Here is a 22,108-nt window from a genome sequence, read left to right as displayed (position 1 = left end):
CCTGCTGCGCCCCCTCCGCCGCCTTCCTACTGGCTCCCGCGGCCTCATGGCTCCTCAAAAGCACAGCAGAAGAGGAGGGTAACGCGGGGCCCAGCTCAGGTGCTCTGAATGGAGTGGGACACGCTGCTGCCATGGGTGGGGGCACCGGCGGGAGCTTTGGCGGCTTCACCTCGGCCGCAGCGTTGGCCAGCAAGTGTGGTGGTGCTGTTAGAGGAGGAGGAGGCGGCAGCAGATATTCCGGTAGCAGCAGGGGTTTACTTGAGCCGCACCGCTGGGCGCAAGCAGCTAGGATTGGCCGCCCACAAAGGACCTCGCCGGGCTTGCTTTCCTGAACTCAGTCACCCCGCGCTCATCAAAACAAGTCCGGGGAGGTCCTTTGCGGGCGGCCAGTTCTAGCCGCCTGCAAAGGACCTCCCCAGCCTCCGGCGCCTGTGACAGTAGAAATCACTGCGCGGTAGTTGGAAACTGCTGCGCGGTGTTTTCTTGCCACCTGCGCGGCCACGCAGCCGCGCACCTTAGAGGGAACAGTGGCGGGTACCTCTGCTTCGTTCTTTAGTCGCTCTGCTTTCTTATGGCTAAGGCAACTCCAGGCGAGGCTTCCGGCCAGGGATTCTAGGGCTCGCAGGGATATCAACAAAATAAAGATGGCCCTAGAATACACTGCAGATGCTTCCTTGGACGGGGCCCGTTTTACGTCCAAGGCCATAGCATCCTCCATCTCCACCTGTCGCCTGCTTTGGCTAAAACAGTGGCAGGTGGAAGCCCGTGCCAAGTGGAGGCTAGCCTCTTCTCCCTATTCTTCATCCCTTCTCTTTGGGGCCCTATTGGATCCTCTATTGGTAGAGTCCAAGTATAAGCGGAAGATCTTGCAGCCGGCCACTAAAAAACAAGAGGGCCGCAATCAATCCTTTTATCACAGGTAGCCCTTTTGGGGTCAGGATGGGGGTTCCTCCAGCTCCCGTCCGCAATGTAAGGCTCCCCCCAGACAGGGCCCTTCCTTTTCCAACAGATCAGGCAGAAACAGCCAGAGATTCCAGCCCAGAAAATCATTCAGGGACAATACCAACCAATCCTACAAGAGGCAGAAGTGACTGCCTGGAGGATCTCCCCATAGGGCAGTGCTTCTCAAATAGTGGGGCGCCCCCCCCAGGGGGGGCGCGAGGCTCCATAAAGGGGGGCTCGTTTGACCTCGGCAAACACTGTCATATTGGATGTCCAGATCGGATTATCCGACTCACTCGCAAGCGGCGTCCCACACGGCGTTGGTTGCCTAGCAACTCTACGGCTGGAGAGAGGGAGCAGCGCGGCGCGATCACTGGAGATTGTCCCAGCGCAGCCCCAGTAGCAGCCCGACGTGGAGGACCACGTGACCGCCAACACACGTGACACATGCAGAGGACCCGTGGAGACATACAGGAATCAATACGCCGGTTCCTAGTGCCACTCACAGAGGAGAAAGAGCAATAATAAAGACCAGACCACTAAAAACAAGAGTTTTCTCTGCTATCTGTGAGGAGATGGGAGTTGAACATCAAGCTGTGCTGTTTCACAGTGAAGCAAGGTGGCTGTCACGAGGAAAAGTGTTGTCCCGAGTTTTTGAGCTCAGAGAGGAGATAAGAATGTTTTTGGAGCAGGAGCACAAGTATGACGTTGCAAGAAAGTTTAGTGATGTGAACTTTCTGATGAAACTTGCTTACCTGAGTGACATATTTGGAAAGCTCAATGAACTAAATCTACAGCTTCAGGGGAAAAATCAACACCTCCCTCAGGCCACAGACAAGATCAACTCTTTCACTCGAAAGCTTGCAATGTGGTGGAGGCAACTTGATGAAGGAAGTACCGTGTTATTTGAGAACTTGCAGGAATTTGTTTACACTACTGACTATGATACCACCTCAGTGATTCCATATTTTAAGCAGCATATTTCATCACTGATAGGATTCTTTACAAAGTACTTCCCTGAAAACAGTTCCCAGTATGACTGGTGAGAGATCCTTTTAATGCACCAGCTCCTACTGGTTTCAGTCTTGCAGAGGAGGAGCAGTTCATAGAAATCACATCTGACTCCATACATACCTAATTCCCTTAACCATTCATTGTAAAGTTTAGCCTCCAAACTCCTTGTCATTTTTGTTGCTCTTCTCTTCACTCTTTCTAGGATCTCAGCATCTTTTTTGTATCATGGTGACCAGAACTGGATGCAGTATTTTAAGTGTGGTATAGTGCAGTATAGAGTGATACTATCACTTTTCATAATCTTGATACTATCACTCTGTTGATGCAGCCTAAGATGTTTTCGCAGCTGTAGGACACTTCTAGCTCATACTTAAGTGGCATAGTCCCCTGGGACATCTAGATCGCTTTCTAATTACTATGGTTAAACCAAGTAATGCCTATACTATAGCTGTACATTTGGTTTTTCCTACATAAGTGCAGGACCTTACTTTTCTCACCACTGAACTGCATCTTGCTGGGTAGGGCCCAAGACTCAACTTTGTCAAGATCTTTCTGAATCTTGAGTCTATCTTCCAAAGTATTAGCATTTCCCACACCCCAGCTTTGTGTTGTCTGAAAATTCGATGAGCTCCCCTTCTATCTCCTCCCCCCCCCCCCATTCTTAGGAGCAAATATTAAGATCCTGATGTAGTCATGGTCATTGAAACTGCCTCCCTCCAATCGAAGTATTACTCCACTCTTGCGAGAATATATGCTTATCATTTGCAACAATATTAAAGTCGCTTCTTAAGATGAGATTTAAACTATTCAAATCCAACCCATCTGCTGTTGGAAATAAAATTGAAATTATAGTTATTCAGTGCCTACCAAATTCCATGTTATTATTTATCTCTTTTTCATACATGTACATGTATTGTATTTCATATAAAACAAGTATTATAAGCTTCTTGGTAGCCTGAAATTTTAAAAAAATCAAATTTCACTGTTTTTTTTACTATGTGGAATTGAAATTACTTCTGGAATCATTCTTCTTATCCTAATCTTTAAAAGAATACCAGCAAAAGCTAATTTAGCCAGTTCCTGAAAACCAAATAGAAATAAGAAAATTATTTTATAATATGAAGCTTTATATAAAAGTATATGTCTGATTAAGTTCTGTCATATGTTAAAATTTGTAATTTATTTCATCATTAAGATACCATTACACTTTTATTACTTTTGCTGCAGCAGACCAATATTACTGCTGTTCCAGGAAAATATATATATTTGAGAATGTTTGGATATTTTGCTTTTAATTTATAAATGCAATCAGGCAATCATGTCTTGCAAGTTCTCAACCTAAAATGGGCATTTTTATTTTTGCAGACCATAAGCAGTTCCTGGAAGAGGAGATCAGAACATGGAAAAAAACATGCGAGGCAATCGACAAACAGAAAGAAAATGCAACCGAAGCTTCAAGAAAAGTACTTGTGCCTTCTCTTAATGTAACTAGATGTAATAAAGCTACTCAAACTTTCCATCTGGACTACTTTGTCAGTGGGAATGATGGTAAGGGAAATAAATTTCACATCTACTATTATGTTATAATTCTTGCATGCTCGGAGGAAGATAAGAGCCATGCCAGAGGTTCAACATACTAGACAGGTCTCATCAAAGGAGCCAGGTGAAGAATGTCCCTCCTATAAACACTGTGGCGAAACGTAACTTGCAGAAATCTGTACTGGATTGGTCATCACCTGGGTCATCATGGACCACACTAGGTGTTGGAGTTCCTGGACATCTGGGTGACAAGTGGCCCATAGGACTCAGGACTGTTGGCTGAGCAACTAGGGCCAGCAGCTACAGGACTACTTGAAGAAAAGTTGCTTACTAAAGAAATAAAGAAGTTGCTTACGAAATAAATCAAAACTTGAAGAAAAGTTGCTTACAAAGAAATAAAAATTTCTATAACAAATCAGGTCCAATGACAAGAGGATGTCTGGAAAGAATTTCTGTCATCTGTAGATAAATTAGAATAATATACTGTTTGATTGTTTCAGTAAGTACATTTTCATTGTCACTGGATACAGCAATGAAGATTCCACCCCCCTCCCCCACAATTATACACCTGTGCTTCATCAACCTCATTAATAATTAGCTAATAGTATGTTATAACTAGAAAGGATTTGAGGTATCCTTAGAGTTTTTCAGTTGACATCTGCTTTGTTCTGCTCTTTATTGTTTCAGGTACGTTGCATCATAATACAGTTGCTGCTGTAAAGTTTCTGGAAAAAAATGAAACTGAACATTCAAGAACAGGGGTATGAAAACCAAAATTATAACTGTTAATGTTTAATATAGGGATTCATTCAGAACAAAGGGGTACATTTGTTTGCTTTCACTGTACAACGATTCACGTATTCTGACCTCATGTATAAACAGTACCAATTTATGACAAAGGATCTGTGCCTTTCCTACTACTTCCACTAGGAGGCATTGTAATTCTAAATATCTTTGCTGCATCTGGGTTAATGATATATAGGTGAAACTCGAAAAATTGGAATATCGTGCAAAAGTTCATTTATTTCAGGAATGTAACTTAAAAGGTGAAACTAAAATATGAGATAAGACTCATTACATGCAAAGCAAGATAGTTGAAGCCATGATTTGTCATAATTGTCAAATCAATTGTACTTGGTTTGGGCCCCTTTTGCAGCAATTACTGCCTCAATGCAGCGTGGCATGGAAGCTATCAGCCTGTGGCACTGCTGAGGTGTTATGGAAGACCAGGATGCTTCAATAGTGGCCTTCAGCTCTTCAGTCCTCTTTTCTGGTGAGAGCACCTTTTGCCAAAAGCACCAAAACCTGGTTCAATGACCGTGGGATTACTGTGCTTTTCCTCCATACTCTGGGTCCTTGGTTTCCAAATGAGATGCAAAAGTTGCTCTCATCAGAAAAGAGGACTTTGGACCACTGAGCAACTGGACTTTGGACCACTGTGCTTCATTAAGACCAGGGTCAACGCAGCTGTCTACCAGGAGATTTTGGAGCACTTCATGCTTCCTACCACAGACAAGGTTTATGGGGATGCTGACTTCATTTTCCAGCTGTCCACACTGCCAAAAGCACCAAAACTTGATTCAATGACCAAAGGATTACTTTATTTATTTATTTATTTATTATTTATTTATTTATTTATTTATGCATGCATGCATGCATGCAGTAATTGCTGCAAAAGGGGCCCAAACCAAGTACTGAGTACATATGCATGCTTCTACTTTTCAGAGGTCCGATATTGTTCTAGGTACAATCCTTGTTTTATTGATTGCATGTAATATTCTAATTTTCTGAGATTGTGGATTTGGGGTTTTCATGAGCTGTACACCATAATCATCACAATTATGACAAATCATGGCTTGAACTATCTTGCTTTGCATGTAATGAGTCTTATCTCATATATTAGTTTCACCTTTTAAATTGCATTACTGAAATAAATGAACTTTTGCACGATATTCTAATCTTTTGAGTTTCACCTGTATATATTCTAATAATCTATTTGGGTTATCTAAACTGAACTCTTAACATGGAAAGAAAATTAAATTGTACAAGCAATGAATTAGCGAACATCTAGAAGTAAACAAAGTAATAGCCAAAAGTCAACATGGGTTTGTCAAAAACAGATCATGCCAGACTAACCTTATTGCATTCTTTGACAAAGTGACAAAATTAGTGGACCAAAGGAATGCCGTCGATATAGTTTACTTGGACTTCAGTAAGCTTTTGATAAGGTAGACCATAACCTACTACTAGATAAAGTAGAAGAATGTGGGTTAGACATCATCACCACCAGATGGATTCGTAACTGGCTGACCAACCGCACTCAACGTGTAGTCCTCAATGGAACTGCATCTACATGGAGGGAAGTATGCAGTGGAGTACCCCAAGGCTCTGTTTTAGGCCCAGTACTCTTCAACATCTTCATCAATGATTTGGATGAGGGAATAAATGGGGAACTCATCAAATTTGCAGATGACACCAAGCTGGCAGGAATAGCCAACACTCCAGAAGATAGGCTTAAGATACAGAAGGATCATGACAAACTTGAACATTGGGCACTATCTAATAAAATGAAATTCAATGGTGAAAAGAGTAAGGTTTTCCAGTAGAGTGGAGGGAGGGGTCACAGAAGGGTTAACACAGCCTGATTGGTCCATTTGACTGAGAGAAAACTTCTTAACCTTCGGCTTCTCCCGTTGGTTCCCAGTTTCCTCTCAGTCGGTCCAATGACTAAGGTTTGGTTCCTAGTAAGAGAGTTTTATTGTTAGCTAGCTAGTCAGTATTAGTGGCAATTGAACATTTTACATTTGGATTTTTTATTTAAATTTTCGGTAGTTGGTCTGCCTTGCAGGGCTGTTGTTTGGCTGCCCTCAGAAGGCTTGGAGAGTCAGGGGGGGGGCGTTTGCTTCCTCCCCTCTCCTGAACGGATCGCTCTGGACTGATGCCTGGTGTCACGGGCGTGCCAGGCGATCCTGCGGTCTCTAAAGCTTTCCCTCGGTAGGGAGTCGCAGCGCGCTGGGGCTTTTCGGCGCGAAAGCGACAGATCGGCTTGCCATTCAAACTGCTTTCTTCCTGGGCCGGTTACAGCCCGCAGCAGCGGCGCGGGGCCGTTTTTTTGTCTTTGGAGGGTTCCTCGTAGCTTAGGAGATCCAGCAGAGAAATTGAGTGAAATTCAGGGCGGCGAGCTTGCAAACGGCCGCCCGCAGGCACAGGAGGCTACGGGCGAGGTCGGCGGCCATTTTTAGGTGCGCTTTTGTCAAAGGACCGCCCAAAGAAGCCGGCGGCCATTTTGAATCACGTGTCTGGGCTTGCAGCACGGAGAGGCTGAGGACAACGTGTCTGTGCGTTTTACAGCATTGCCAGAGGCCCGGAGCAGGCGATCCTCACCAGCTGAAGGGCCGTAACTTCCTAAAATTCACCTTGGAGCACGTGAGTGGGGCGATGGCAGAGAGATCAGAGGCTCAGCAGGCCGCGCCGTCTCAGGCAGGCGAAGATAAGGCAGAACCCACTCCCCCAGCTAGGCCTCAAGCTTCCAGGCCTTCGGCAGAGGACAGGCCATCAAGAGCTCTGCAAAGAGATGAGCTCAGGCGATCCAGGGCTATTGAAAAGGTCATTGAAAGAGCTGAGAAAAGACAGGCCCGGGATCCTAGGCCTAGATCCAGATCTCCACGCCCTGTGGCTTCCTGCCCTTCTCCACCTGTGGCCAGGGGGTTAAGTCCTTCCTCTTCCTCTGCTTCCCCATGCAGATCTGATAGGAGTCAGGAGCGGGGGGGCCCTCGCTCTCCTTCTGCTTCCCTGGGGACTAGAGAGGCAGATAGGGAGGACCCGTTGGAGGGTACCTCTGCAGGTCCCGTCAGGGGTAGGAGATCCAGCAGGGCCTATGTGGCAACAGACTATGATTCGGAGGGTGATGAGGAGGATCTAGAACACCTCCCTGAGAATCTTAAAAGACTAATTTCTGCAGCCATTTCTAGGGGCCTTGCCCAAAGAGACAGGCCTTACCATCACAGTAGGGTTACTCCCTTTAGTAGGTCCAGATCTAGGGCTTCTTCCCCCTCTCTCATGAGTGAGGTCTCCTCTAGGGGGGAGGCACGGAGGGATGATTGGGGGTTCTCTGAGGAGGAGGATGCGGCTCCTGAGCCGCCTCGTTCTTCAAACCTTTTTCTCCAGGCCATGTTCAAACCATTGCTTAAGAAGGCTAGGAGGACCACCAAGGTGGGCACTGGGGATCCCACAGTCCCGCCGCCCACGGATCCGGACATGGTCATGTTCTCAGCGACGGCCACCAATAAGGAAGAGATTCCTGCTCCTCCCCTATTCTTGGAGGTAGCTACTAGCCAGTGGGCCCGTCCTTCTAACTTTTCCCCTCCAGGCAGCAACGACCGTCGCTCCTACAACATGGAAAAGTCTTTTGTGCAGGCTATTCAGCTTCCGGTTATAGATCAGCCCATCGCAGCTCTAGTCTCCTCTTCCCCGGTGGTCTCGGGGGATGCGGCAGACAAGCTTAAGCCAGAGGACAAGAGGGCGGAGCTCACTTTGCATAAAAATTATAAGGCCTCTGCATGGGCGGTGCGGGCGGCGGCTGCTGCCTCGTACTTCAACCGCACAACGGCTATGTGGCTCCGCCAACTTCAGGATCGTATTCCGATCCAAGATGAGCGCGTACACCAGGATTTAGCTAAAATTATGGCAGCGTGTCAATATTCGGCTGATGCGACCCTAGACGCTGTTAGATTTGGTTCAAGTGCTTTGGCCACCTCTGTGGCCTCCCGTCGGCTCCTGTGGCTCAGGAACTGGCAGATTGACTATAAGGCCAAATGGGACTTGGTAGCTGCCCCCTTTACAGGTACCAATTTGTTCGGGGCTTCCTTAGAGCCAATTTTGGTGGAGAACAAAGATAAGAAGAAGGTTATGCCTACATCCACCAAGAAAGCGGAGTCCCGTAGTCACCCCTATCGCAGGACCCAGTTCAAATCCTATGACAGGGATCAGGAACAGCGTTACCAACCGTACAGGCAGGACAGGCAGTTCAATAGGCAGAACTTTCAGGATCGCTCTAGGTATCAGCCGCAGTCCAAGCGGCCCTTTTGAGGGGGGGGCAGCCGTCCCTTCCGCAGAGGGAAATGACTCGAACCCGAGTCATCCCATCGGAGGCCGCCTGGCACTACGCGGACAAGTGGGATCAGATCACATCAGACGGTTGGGTCAGGGCGACCGTTTGCCACGGCCTAAGGTTAGAGTTCCTCTCCAAGCCCCCGAGTTTTTTCAAGGTTTTCCCCCCAGCTCGAGACCCGGAACGCCGTCGTCTCATGGACCTCGCAGTCGCCCATCTCCTAGACATCAGGGCGGTGGAGGTCGTTCCGGAGCCGGAGAGGGGTCTGGGCTACTACTCAAACCTGTTCGTAGTCCCAAAATCCTCGGGGGGTTGGAGGGCAATCCTCGACCTGAAGCATCTGAACCGCTACCTAGTCTACAGGCGGTTCAAGATGGCGTCCCTAAAATCAATCCTGCAGGGCATTCGGAAAGGGGATTACATGGCCTCAGTAGATTTGACGGAGGCCTATCTCCACATCCCCATCCTTCAGTCTCACCGGCGTTATCTCAGGTTTTCCCACCAGGGCAGGCATTACCAGTACCGGGCTCTCCCATTTGGTCTGGCCTCAGCTCCGCGGACGTTCACCAAGGTTCTGGCAGCACTGGCGGCTTACCTACGTTCCATCCCGGTGAGACTTCAGTGCTACTTGGACGACGTCCTTGTTCAGGCGGAGTCCCTTCCCAGAGCCACGTCGGATCTTCGGCTGACGATCCGTTGGCTTCAGGCGTTGGGGTTTTCTGTGAATTTTCCCAAGAGCCACCTGTCCCCATCCAGGCAGATCCTCCACTTAGGGACAGTGATAAACTCCGAGTCAGGGAGGGTTCGCCTATCCCCAGACCGCCTGACCAGCCTACGCCAACTGGTCTCTTCCGTAAGAAGAAGAAGGTCTGTTTCCATCCTGACCTTGTCTCAACTCCTGTGGAAGATGGTCTCTTGTATAGGGATAGTGCCCTGGGCCCGGCTCCACCTGCGACCACTCCAGTGGGTCTTGATTCCGGTCCAGAGAAGGATGATGAGCAACTCCTTGCGTCCTGTTCCTCTACCAGCGGAGGTGAGGCTCTCTCTTCGGTGGTGGATGTCCCCAGCTCTGCAGCAGGGAGCGTCTTTTTGGGAACCGGAGAGAGTAACCGTGACGACGGATGCGAGCCTCTTCGGCTGGGGGGCCGTGATGGACTCCGACATGGCCCAGGGACGTTGGTCAGCCTCGGACCTCCGCCACAACATCAATTGGCTGGAGCTGAAAGCCGCGAGGCTTGCCCTTCGGACTTTTCGTCATCACCTGCGGGGGCGCCATGTCCTCCTGCTCACGGACAATGTGGCAACAAAGGCCCATGTCAACCGCCAAGGGGGCACCCACTCCCGTTCCCTATGGCAGGAGGCGCAGTTGTTGGGCCTGTGGGCAGAGAGACACTTAGCATCGATAGTAGCAGAGCACATCTCAGGGGTGTCGAATCTTCAGGCGGATTGGCTGAGTCGCACAACCCTGGACAATGGCGAGTGGCAACTGGGCCCGGAGTTGTTTAGGAAGATCTGCAGCAGATTCGGCTTGCCCCTTGTGGACCTGTTCGCCTCCCCCGACAACGCCCAGCTGCCGCGGTTCTTCACCCGTTTCCAGACTCCGTCGGCGGAAGGAGCGGACGCTCTCAGGAGCCGGTGGCCCCCGGGCCTTCTTTATGCCTTTCCTCCCCTTCCCCTCATTCCCCGTACGATAAGGAAGGTAGTCACAGAGAGGGCTCTCGTTATCCTGTTAGCCCCGTACTGGCCGACGAGACCCTGGTTCGCGGACCTGGTCCAGCTGTCGGTAGCAGACCCCTGGAGGATTCCCCCAGGGGAGGTCGTTCTGAGTCAGGGGGCTTTGCATCACCCAGAGCCTCAGTGGCTTCATCTTACCGCCTGGCTCTTGAACGGGGGATCCTGAGGGGGAAGAGGCTATCGTCGGGAGTTATAGCCACCTTAGAGGCGTCTAGGAGGCCTTCCACGGTTAGGATTTACAATGCCACATGGAAGGCGTTTGCGAAGTGGTGTATCCGATTGGGGTTGGATCCCTCTAGGGCTACCGTCCCGGACGTATTGGAGTTCCTCCAGAAGGGGTTGGAGGACGGTTTGTCGCATAATACGCTCCGGCGACAGGTGGCGGCCTTGGCCACCATTTTGGGGGGGGAGGGATCCCCTACCCTTTCCCGTTCCCCCCTGATTAAGCGTTTTCTTAAGGGGGCGGCTAACATCCGTCCGCCTCCAGTTCATAGATTCCCGACCTGGGACCTTACCCTGGTCCTCAAGGCTCTAACAGGCTTACCCTGGTCCTCAAGGCTCTAACAGGCTCCCCGTCCTCTTAGGACGGTGCACATGCGCCTTCTCACTCTTAAGGTGGTGTTTTTAGTGGCCATTACATCGGCCAGGCGCATTTCAGAATTGGGGGCCCTTTCTTCTCGCAGTGATCTGTGTGTAATCCACCAAGACAGGGTTGTCCTGCGTTTGGATCCTTCGTTTATTCCGAAGGTGAATTCACAATTTCACAGGGCCCAGGAGGTCGTGCTCCCTAATTTTTGTCCCAATCCTTCAAGGGAGCAGGAGTTAGTGTGGCACAGGCTGGATGTTCGCCGCGCCGTCCGCATATACCTGAAGCGGACGGAGGGCGTTAGGAAGACCGAGGCGTTGTTCGTCTCCTTTCAGCCGGGCTCGTTGGGACGCAAGGTGTCTTCTTCCACTATCAGGAGATGGATTAGGTTGGCCATAGTTGAGGCCTACGGTGCTTCCGGGAAGACTCCCCCGTCAGGGATCACTGCCCACTCCACCCGCAGTGCCGCTACCACTGCGGCCTGGGCTACCAGGGCGCCCTTCGAGGATATTTGCAGGGCGGCTACCTGGGCCTCTCCTACGCCTTTCATTAGGCACTACCGTTTGGATGCCTATGCCTCTGCTGAAGCGTCCTTTGGGCGGAGGGTCCTCCAGAGGGTCGTGGCCGATCCTTCACCTGGGACCCAGTCTGCCCTCCCTGGGACGTAGCGTGGGTATGTCCCTTCTGTGACCCCTCCCTCCACTCTACTGGAAAAAGAACGTTGGTCTTACCTGAACGTTTTTTTCTGTTGAGTGGAGAGAGGGGTCACATTCCCGCCTAGTTAGATAGACAGGGTCCGGGAGGTGTAGGATTGGGAGGCCCCGGGGGGGCTTGTCCTTGTTTTTGTTTGTTGTTACAGATGCAGGCCACGACATGGCGGAAACTGGGAACCAACGGGAGAAGCCGAAGGTTAAGAAGTTTTCTCTCAGTCAAATGGACCAATCAGGCTGTGTTAACCCTTCTGTGACCCCTCCCTCCACTCAACAGAAAAAAACGTTCAGGTAAGACCAACGTTCTTTCTACATTTAGGCAACAAAAATGTAATGCACAGGTACAGTATAGGTGGTACCGTGCTCAATAGTAGCAACTGTGAGAGGGATCTTGGAGTTCTAGTGGACAACCATTTAAATATGAGCCAGCAGTGTGCAGCAGCTGCCAAAAAAGCCAACACAGTTCTAGGCTGCATCAACAGAGGGATAGAATCAAGATCACGTGAAGTGTTAATACCACTTTATAATGCCTTGGTAAGGCCACACTTGGAATACTGCATTCAGTTTTGGTCACCACAATGTAGAAAAGATGTGGAGACTCTAGAAAAAGTGCAGAGAAGAGCAGCGAAGATGATTAGGGGACTGGAGACTAAAACACATGAAGAACGGTTGCAGGAACTGGGTATGTTTAGCTTAAGAGAAAGAAGGACTAGGGGAGACATGATAGCAGTGTTCTAATATCTCAGGGGTTGCCACAAAGAAGAGGGAGCCAAACAATTCTCCAAGGCACCTGAATGTAGAACAAGAAGCAATGGGTGGAAATTAATCAAGGAGAGGAGCAACTTAGCACTGAGAAGAAATTTCCTGACAGTTAGAACAATTAATCAGTGGAACAGCTTGCCTCCAGAAGTTGTGACTGCTCCAACACTGGAAGTCTGGATAGCCATTGTCTGAAATGGTATAGGGTTTCCTGCCTAGGCAGGGGGTTGGACTAGAAGACCTCCAAGGTCCCTTCCAACTCTGCTATTATATTGTATTGTATTACTATTGTATCTCAGATAGAGCTAACTAAGTTTGCAGCTGTACAAGTTGTAATTTATCTTGCTCTGCTATAAATGTTTTCCCCCACATATCAAATACCTTCAGTAATACCTTTTTCACTTTTGGCTGGTGTTAATTAAATGTATAATATTTTGTCAAACATAAATTTATCAGCTTAATTCTGCCTGCCAATTCCAAGGATTTAAATTTGTCTTAGAATTTATGTGGAAGGAAATTTTGCAGAAAAAAAAGCTGCTCCAATGATGCCTCTCTGCTTACCTACATTATTTAACAAGTAGAATCTCTAAGAAGATCTTTGGGTTACATTAAAACTTAGCTATGAGGGCCACAGGTCATGTGATGATTTTGATTTTTTCCCTTTTCTCCTTTTCATAAAAATATGTTTTGTTTTAGCAAAATTGTATCTTGAAGGGTAATGGGGAGTAAGCACTGAAGCTGTAATACAGCTCCATCGGTAATAAGCCATTATGTTAATGGAAGGACAAAAGAGTTGTACATTCATGGGGCCACTCATGAGAGGAATTCATAAGTGAATGCATCTTTAGCAATGGCTTCATTTTCTAGGGCATAATTCACTTTTCATGGCATAGAGTTAAGGAATATAATAGGAGATGACTCCAAAATGAGTGAATGGTATGGGCAGGAAGCTGTGAAGGCAAACAAAATTCTGGAATGCATCACTAGAGGGGTCATCAGCAGGAAAAAGGAGCCTAATCCTGCTATATAGGGTTTAGCCAAACCTATTGGGAATATTGTGTTCAATTCTGGAGAACTCACTTAAAAAAGATACTGATAAGGAGTCCAGACATGGGCAACAAAAATAGTGCAAGGTTTGAGGGACAGAACATATCAGGAGAGACTAGAAGAACTGAATATGTACAGCCTGGTAAACAGAAGGGAAAATATTTAAAGGTTTCATGATTGAAACCTTTAAATATATTAAGGGTATAAATAAGGTTCTAGAAGGCAGTATGTTCAATATGAAGCAAAAATCAAGAATACAGAGGCATAACCTCAAACTGACAAAAGTAATGTTAGAAGGTATTACTTCACAGAAAGAGTAGTAGAAGCTTGGAACCAAGTTCCAGTGGAGGAAGTGGGTCAGTCCCCAGAAACAGAGTTTAAACATGCTTAACCTGTTTGAGATAAATATGTGTCCATTATCCAACAAAAATTTAAAATTAAATAAAAATAATAATTAAAAATGATATATATTAAAAAGAAAACAAAAAAGCAAATAAACTCAAAGGGAAGACTTCATGGACCACTAAGTCTTTTTCTGCCATCAGTTTTCTATGTTTCTATTTAAAATAATAGAACAACTAACAGGGTTAAGAATGTGTTTCTGGGTTTATTTAGTAGCAATGATGGTACTGAATAAGTTAAATGTCTTCACTATCATTGCATCAATTCACTGCTTCAGTGCTAACTTTCCATTATTATAGGTTCCAAGTTAAACTAAAGATGAAGAAAGCCAGTCAATTTCCATGAAAGCTTTTGATTGTGTCAATAATATCAAGCTGTGAAATGTGCTTAGAAAAATGGGAATTGCAAAATATCTCCTTGTCCTTACAAGAAACTTAAACTTAACAGCCCAGGAACTCACAGTACAGATAGAATATAGTGAAACTGACTCCATGTTGCCAAATGAGTGTAATAAAATTAAAATGAGGGTATAAACCCTCCCCTTATTTATTTTTTTTCAATCTGTATGCTGAATATACAAAGTTCTCTAATAGCTGAGAAACTCATGTGCTTGCAGTAGTAAGAAGTACTTTTTACTGGTAGAAGCTGGTAGGTCAGCTACAGTGCATTCAGAAAGTATTCAGAACCCCTTCACTTTTGTCAAATTTTGTTATGCTGCAGCCTGATTCTATAGTTATTGAAATTCGTTTTTTCTCATTAATCTACATTCAGTACCCCATAAGGACAAAGTGAAAACAGAATTTTAGAAATGTTTATAAATTTATTAAAAAGAAAAAATGGAAATTTCACATTGACATAAGTATTCAGACCCTTGGCAACAACACGAGAAATTTAGCTCTGGTGTCTCCCATTTCTCTTGATTGTTGCTGTCATGTTTCTACACCTTGAATGGAGTTGATCTGTGGTAAATTAAATTGATTGGACATGATTTGGAGAGGCACACACCTCTCTTTAGAAGGTGTCACAGCTGACAATGAATACTGTAGCAGATCAAAAGCTACAAGGTCAAACGAACTACTTGCAGAGCTCAGAGACAGGATTATTGCAAGGCACAGATCTGGGGAAGGCTACAATAACATTTCTGCTGCACTGAAAGTTTCTGAGAACACAGTGGCCTCCATAGTTCTCAAATGGAAGAAGTTTGGCACAACCAAGACTCTTCCAAGAGCTGGTTGCCCGGTCAAACTGAACAATTGGGAGAGAAGGGCCTTAGTAAGAGAGGTTACCAAGACCCTGATGGTCACTGTGCCTGAGCTCCAGAGATCCTGTGTGGAAATGGGACAGAGTTTCAGAAGGACAACCATCATTGCAACCCTCCACTGATCTGGGCTTTATGATAGAGTGGCTAGATGGAAGCCTCTCCTTAGTGCAAAACACATGAAAGCCCACTTAGAGTTTGTTCTTCACAGTCTGAGAGTCCTTCAGGTACTTTTTTGCAAACTCAATCTGGTTTATCTTACCATAGTGAACACTTTACTCCAGGAATGTCAAACTCAAGGCTCAAGGGCCACATGCGAGTTGCTTAGATCTGGCTCACAAGGCCACCCTGGAAACAGTGAAGGACTGCTCAGCAGTGTCTCTGCCAGTGAAAATGGAGCACAAACTCCTTTTTTTTTGGCAGAGGGTTGCAGGAGGCTGTTGCAGCTGAAAACGGAGCTCAGGAGCCCTTTTTCGCTGGCAGAGTGCTCATGCCACCACAGGTGCTCCCGACACAAGTGACAGTAAGCTGACCATGCTCACGCCGCCTCCCCCCCCCCCCGCGAGGTCAAACACATCCTTGATGCGGCCCTCAATGAAATCAAGTTTGACACCACTGTGTTACTCTGTTCATTAAGAAATATATATCTTGTCCTTCATTTTCTTTTAGTAATACTATTCTGGAATGGGCTTCCTGGCGTTGTGACTACTTTACGAATGTGTCCCTTTAGAGTTGTCTTGCTACCTGTTGGAATCCTTTCCCTACATTATTACATTTAAAATAATAATGATTTCAAATGTGAGAAGTTGGAATTTTTCAAAGCAGTGTTCCAGCATCTGGCAATTTTTAAAAATTTCCCAGTATTGCTCTGAACCCCAAATAGGTTTTATAAGCTTTCTTGGAAAATAATAATAGTGGGCTGCTAAGAGTCTAGTGCTTTGTTTAGAAGCATGCCTATCTGCTGTCAATAAAGACAAAACTAAGCAGAATTTTTAGAAGACATCTGGAACAGAGAGGGTCCAGTCCAGGTGGCAAATAATCTTTCAGTTAAATGATGTTGTGTAATTGGTGATTTGGAACCCAAGCCCTTCTAAGCAACTGTTTTTCAAAAGCACCCAGAAAACCTCCAGCAGGTGCTCAAAATATGAAATATGTTACCAGCATCAAAAAGGAATTATTCCTACTCTGGAATAATCTTTATCTCATTTTGCTTCTAGAATCCATTGGTAAAATGGCTTCAGGTGGATTCCGTTCATCCCAAGCAGCAGTTACTTAGTACAGCCACAGGTGACGGACCTCATCAACGTTTTAGAAACCACGGAAAAGTGATTCAAGACAGACTGAAAGGAGCTGCAAAAAAGATCTGCTGTCTGAGCAAAGAGAAACAGCAGCTACTAGAGATGGTAAATAGACTAAGAACAGAACTTGGAGAAGCTTCAAAGGAAGGTAAGCTCATTGGAGAGAACAATCTCAATACTTGCGTAAGAAATTCAGTCTCTTGAGATTGAAAAAACTAATGGAGTGAAGTACTGCATGTAGGCTTGTTGTCAAGGTCAAGAGGTCCTGGTCAGAGCTTGAGAATGAAATGCTGCTGAATAAGAGCATAGTTGCTCTCAACATTGAACATGATGGTATGAAACATGAACAGACTCAGTATTTGTTTCTTATTCTTGGCTATGAGGATTACTGCTCTAAAAGGTCAAGGTAGCAACTACTTGTTACATAATAGCAAAAGGCTCTTTTATATACTTCTCATGTATATAAGAAGATTCTTGAAATAAATACTTTTCTGTTTTGTTTCCTGGAGATGAGGAACAATGAAAAATGACATTATTGTATAACTAACCTGACGTCAAAATAAAATTTAACTTTAAAGCTAAAGCACTGGGGATCGTCTTTCAATTTCTGTATAGCATAAAAGGTTCATTTTTATTTTGTCATCTCTGTAGGATTTCAGGATTGCAACGACTCAAAAAACCTTCAAAACGAGATATTCCCTAGTGCTCTTTATCCCAAAGAACTTGTACAAGAAGCAAAGCAGCATTTTCTAGCTTTAGAACATTTGCAATGCCATCTTACAAAACAGGTAATATGTCCTCTTCCAAACAGTATTTCAGAACCTCATCCTATTATTTTATATCAAGGACAAGAAGATTGCTGTCGGAATGCTAGATCCTTTCTTGTGATTGCAGTAATATGATATGCAAACTATGCAAAAGCCAGGCTCTGAAGAGTATTGTGAAATAACTCTGATTTTGCTATGCCCAACTATCCAGATTCCATCCCTATTCCATGGGGAACACAGTTGAGGTAAAATTCACAATTTCTTTGGAGATTGCAGCAATGTGCCAATGTGCCTAAAGATTGGTTAGAAGAGACTTGGATACATTTAATATAGATTATTGTTAATTTTAGAGTAAAAGGGCCGTATTTTTTTTTATTTACATCTGCACCAAAGAAAGTTGGAAACCATCCTTTCTCTTTTCTTTTTACCTTTTTCACCCTCTACCTTGCACTTTGTCTCTTTTTTCCCTTTTTCTGTTTTTTGTTTTCTTGTTTGATTACTTTTATTCATGGTTTTGAAATTTAATACAATCATATTAAAAGAAAAAAGAAAATATCCCAAGCAGTAGGAGTTGTCCTGAAGTAGTAGAAATCCTTTGAAAACATATGGTGTTTTATAGCCTTAAATTCCCTCCAATGGAGCATAAATAGAAGCATATTTTCTTTGAAATAAATTTGTTTTGGTAATAATTTTTCCTTTATTTCAAGTGGTTATATATGCAATATGTAGGCAAATTAACATTAAATTGCATTAAAGCTTTTATTAATTCATTGTAATGTTATCCTAATTTCAATTCATTCTGCTGATCCATTTTTCATGCCCTTACCAATTGGAACTGATAGCAAGCAATTTCCTAACCATATGATATTTTCACTGCATATTGTCACTTATGGCAAAAAAATTAATATCAATTACATGGGAAGTGCAACACGAGTGCTGACTAGATACGGACTCTGATTTGTACACACAACTCCTACCCAATACAAAATGAGCCAATTTGGAAAGGGATTTAATTATCTAAGGTGGCAAACTGCCCTTATCCCTGATTCAGGTTTTTCTACAGATATCTCTTTAGTTCAGAAGCACAGTACATTGATGTTGACATGTACCAAAGAGAGAAAAGCCGTTTTTAAAACTTATAATCAGTGGTGAAATTCAAAGTTTTTACTACCGGTTGTGTGGGCGTGGCTTGGTGGGCATGGCAGGGGAAGGATACTGCAAAATCTCCATTCCTACCCCACTCCAAGGGAAGGAAACTGCAAAATCTCCATTCCTACCCCACTCTGGGGCCAGTCAGAGGTGGTATTTGCCGGTTCTCTGAACTACTCAAAATTTCCGCTACCGGTTCTCCAGAATCTGTCAGAACCTGCTGGATTTCACCCCTGCTTATAATGCTTCCTCAAATAATACATTTTGATGGAGGGAGGAGGGATAGGGAGGATTTTATATAGGGATTAACAAATCTGCCTCAAATCAGAATGTGATTTATTACCAATATTGCAGTAATTGGACAAATTTGAGACCGGAGACACAGATATATGTACATATTCATTGTCATTAAATTACACCTCATTGCCAACCAACTGATTCTCATTTTTAGAGGCTCCATATGTGATGGTGCTCTCTTTTTTCCTTCTTCTTCTTTTTTGCAAACAGTCAATTTTTTAAATTCATCCTCACTTCCATCCTCATATATATATTTATTGTTTTTACATTTAAAACAGTGCAGCACCGCAAAGTCGAAGTGACCATACAATCACATTATATACAAATAATCTCATCCAGTAACTGTTAGCCTACTTAGTACACTATCCATCTTTCTATCCAATCACAATATATACAGTTTGTTCCAGTCTTGTCACCTTGTCTTATACCAATAATAGAATCTGTTCCAGACTTCAAAATATTCCGATTCCCCTTTATTTTTTTGTTCAAGGGAGAGCCTTGAACTAATTTTTTCTATCTAACTCTGGTGGTGTATTTTCTTTTTTCCAACACTGCGCATAAGTTGTATGCGCCGCAGTTAGTACATGTATAATTAGATAAAGCTCAACTTTCTTATACCCCTCTGGTATTATGCCTAGGAGAAAAATTTCTGGTTTGAACAAAATTTGATCTCCCACCATTTGTTCCAACCATGAAATCATTTTCCAGTATATTTTTGCCTCGTTGTATGTCCACTATGTATGATAAAAAGTGCCTGGTGGTTTTTTATACTTCCAACAATTTAGGGGCAAATTTTTAAACATTTTGGAGAGCCGTGCTGGGGGAAGATGCCATCTGTAGAACATCTTATGCAGATTTTCTTTATAAGCCGTGGCCATTGTTAGTTTCCAATTAAGTATCCAAAGATTTTCCTATTTAGCCAAATCCACATTATAACCAAAATTTTTCGTCCAGGCGACCATAGTTTCTTTGACATGTTCTTCTCAAGTTTATATTCCAGTAAAAATCTATACAGCAGTTTGATCAACCTGTCTTCTGTCTCTATCAGAAGTTTATCTAATATTGTGTAATCTTTGGCAATACCTTCCCTTTTCCTATCCTGTGCAAACTTGATTGTACCTGTAAATAAGACCATCATTCTAGTTGTACCCCTTGTGATGCCAATTCTATCTAGTTTTTAATCTCCCCCTGTCTGATCAATAACTCTTTGTATGTAACAATTTTTTCCATGTTAATTAAATTTGAATGTATGTATGCTTCTATCGTAGATAAGCAAATGGGTATTTCAATGTAGTGGTCGTGTTTTATTTTGTTCCAAACTAATAACAGGGACTGTCTGATGTAGTGTCTATAAAAATATTTATGTGCAGATCCTTTTTCATACCATAGGAAGGCATGCCATCCTGCTTGGAGGTCATGACCTTCCAATTTGAGTAATCTTTTATTTCTCAACATTATTCATTCTTTTAACCATGTTAGAATAGCCGCAGTATAATAAAGTTCCCAATCCGGTACGCCAAATCCTCCTTTTTCATTAGTATCTTGCATAGCTTTGAGTTTTATTCTTGTTTTTTCCCCCTGCCATATAAATTTAGAAACCAATTGATTTAAAATCTTTAAAAAACCTGTTTCTAATTTAAAGGGAATGTTCTGAAACAGAAAAAGAAATTTTGGTAGTACATTCATTTTTATGACTGCGATCCTACCCATCAGGGACAATTGTAGTTTTTTCCACCTTTCTAAGTCTTGCTTAGTTTTATTGATCAAATTAATATGGTTGTCTTCTTTGATGGACACACCCCCCGCTGATAAATGTATACCTAGATATTTCACTTTTTTGACAATTTGAATAACCAATTTCTTTGTTAACTCCTCTTTCAATTAGGATGTCATATTTTTGACCAACATTTTAGTCTTTGTCATATTTATCTTTAGACCCACTACTTTCCCATACTTTGTCAATTCCTCAATAAATTTTATACCAGACTTTAAAGGATCCTCTAACACGAAAATTAAATCGTCCGCAAAAGCCTGTAACTTAAATTGTTCCTTTTTAATTTCTTTATCTGTTCCTCTTTACGCACATTCCGAGCTAGAACTTCTAGGGTTAATATGAACAGCAGCAGGGATAGAGGGCAATGTTGTCTTGTACCTTTCTGTATTGCTATACTTTGCGTTAATTCACCATTAATTATTACTTTGGCTTTTTGATTTGTCTACATTGCTCTGATCGTGTTTATAAATTTATCACCAAATTCCATGTGTTCCAATTGTTGATGTAAAAATTCCCAGTTCACATTGTCGAATGCCTTTTGGGCATCGAGAAAAAGTAGCACAACCTGTTTTTCATTATGCACTTCATAATATTTGAGAATGTCCAGCATAGTTCTCATATTGTTTTTAATTTGTCTTCTGGGAAGGAATCGATTTTGATCTGTGTGGATAAACAATGTGAGGAATTTTTTCAACCGTTCTGCAATTATCAGAGCAAAAGTCTTATAATCTGCATTTAGCAATGAAATTGGTCTGTAGTTTTGTATAGACATCTGATCTGAAGCCTCCTTAGGTAATAAGACAATGTTAGCCTCCGTCCATGATAGCGGTGTCTTTGCCTCTTTCAACACAGCATTATAAACCTCCATCAGTGTTGGAACAAGCATATCCTGGAATTCTTTATATATTTCCGCTGGCAGTCCATCCGGCCCTGTTGCTTTATTATTCTTTTGTCTTTGTATGGCCTCAATTAGTTCTGATATTTTTATTTCCTCTTTGAGCATATCTTTTACTTCCTCTGGTATCTTTGGCAAATCTGACTTTTCCAGATATTGTAGTATTCCTTCCTTTGTATAGTCTCCGTTTTCTCTATATAATTGTTCATAGAACTTTTGGGTAATCCTTTCTTTTCCTCTAGTTGATAGCCGATCTCGCCTTTTTCATCTTGTAATTTATTGATCCAATTCTCTTGCTTCTGCTTCTTCAATTTATAGGCTAGCCACCGCCCAGGTTTATTTGCATTCTCAAAGGAATTTTGTTTTGATTTTTTTATAGATTGTGCCAGTTTTGCTTTTTCAAATATAGGCAGTTCCTGTTTAACCAATTCCATACTTTCTTTTATACTTCTATTTTGTGGTTTCTTTTGAAGTTCACTCTCTAAATTTCTGTATATTTCTTTCAACTCTCTTGTTTTTTGATTCTCATTTTTTTTCTTCCTAGCTGTAGCTGATATCATGACCCCTCTTATAAATGCCTCAGTTGTATCCCATAGGTTTGGTAGGGATGTGTCTCTTGGCTAGTTTTCTTTGAAGAAAAATCTCAATTCCTGATTGACTCTTTTAATATATTCCTGATCTTTTAGGATTGTTCTATTGAATGACCAACGATAACTGCCTTTTTTTCCCCATATAATCCTCATGGGATTGTGGTCAGCCCATAGATTGGGTTCTATGTGTATCTCCTTCACGTCCGAAATTAACTCCATCAACATCCAGACCATATC

The 22,108-nt window shown here is 43.7% G+C and overlaps 1 protein-coding gene across 1 annotated transcript in view; it reads left to right on the top strand.

Annotated features, from left to right (window-relative positions):
- The window catches only part of CCDC57 (coiled-coil domain containing 57), a gene marked incomplete at its 5' end in the record, with an annotated part of 90,230 nt that overhangs the window by 54,453 nt on the left and 13,669 nt on the right, over positions 1-22,108 (top strand). The window contains 4 exon segments of the mRNA XM_081936886.1: positions 3,322-3,504; positions 4,183-4,256; positions 16,319-16,547; positions 17,051-17,187. Of these exon segments, the coding sequence (XP_081793012.1) occupies positions 3,322-3,504; positions 4,183-4,256; positions 16,319-16,547; positions 17,051-17,187 (623 nt within the window).

The sequence above is a fragment of the Natrix helvetica genome (assembly GCF_964273705.1).
Source record: "Natrix helvetica genome assembly, chromosome: 1".
NCBI lineage: Eukaryota > Metazoa > Chordata > Lepidosauria > Squamata > Natricidae > Natrix > Natrix helvetica.
The sequence above is the reverse complement of the archived record's forward strand: the minus strand, read 5'-3'. Positions and strand labels throughout refer to the sequence as shown.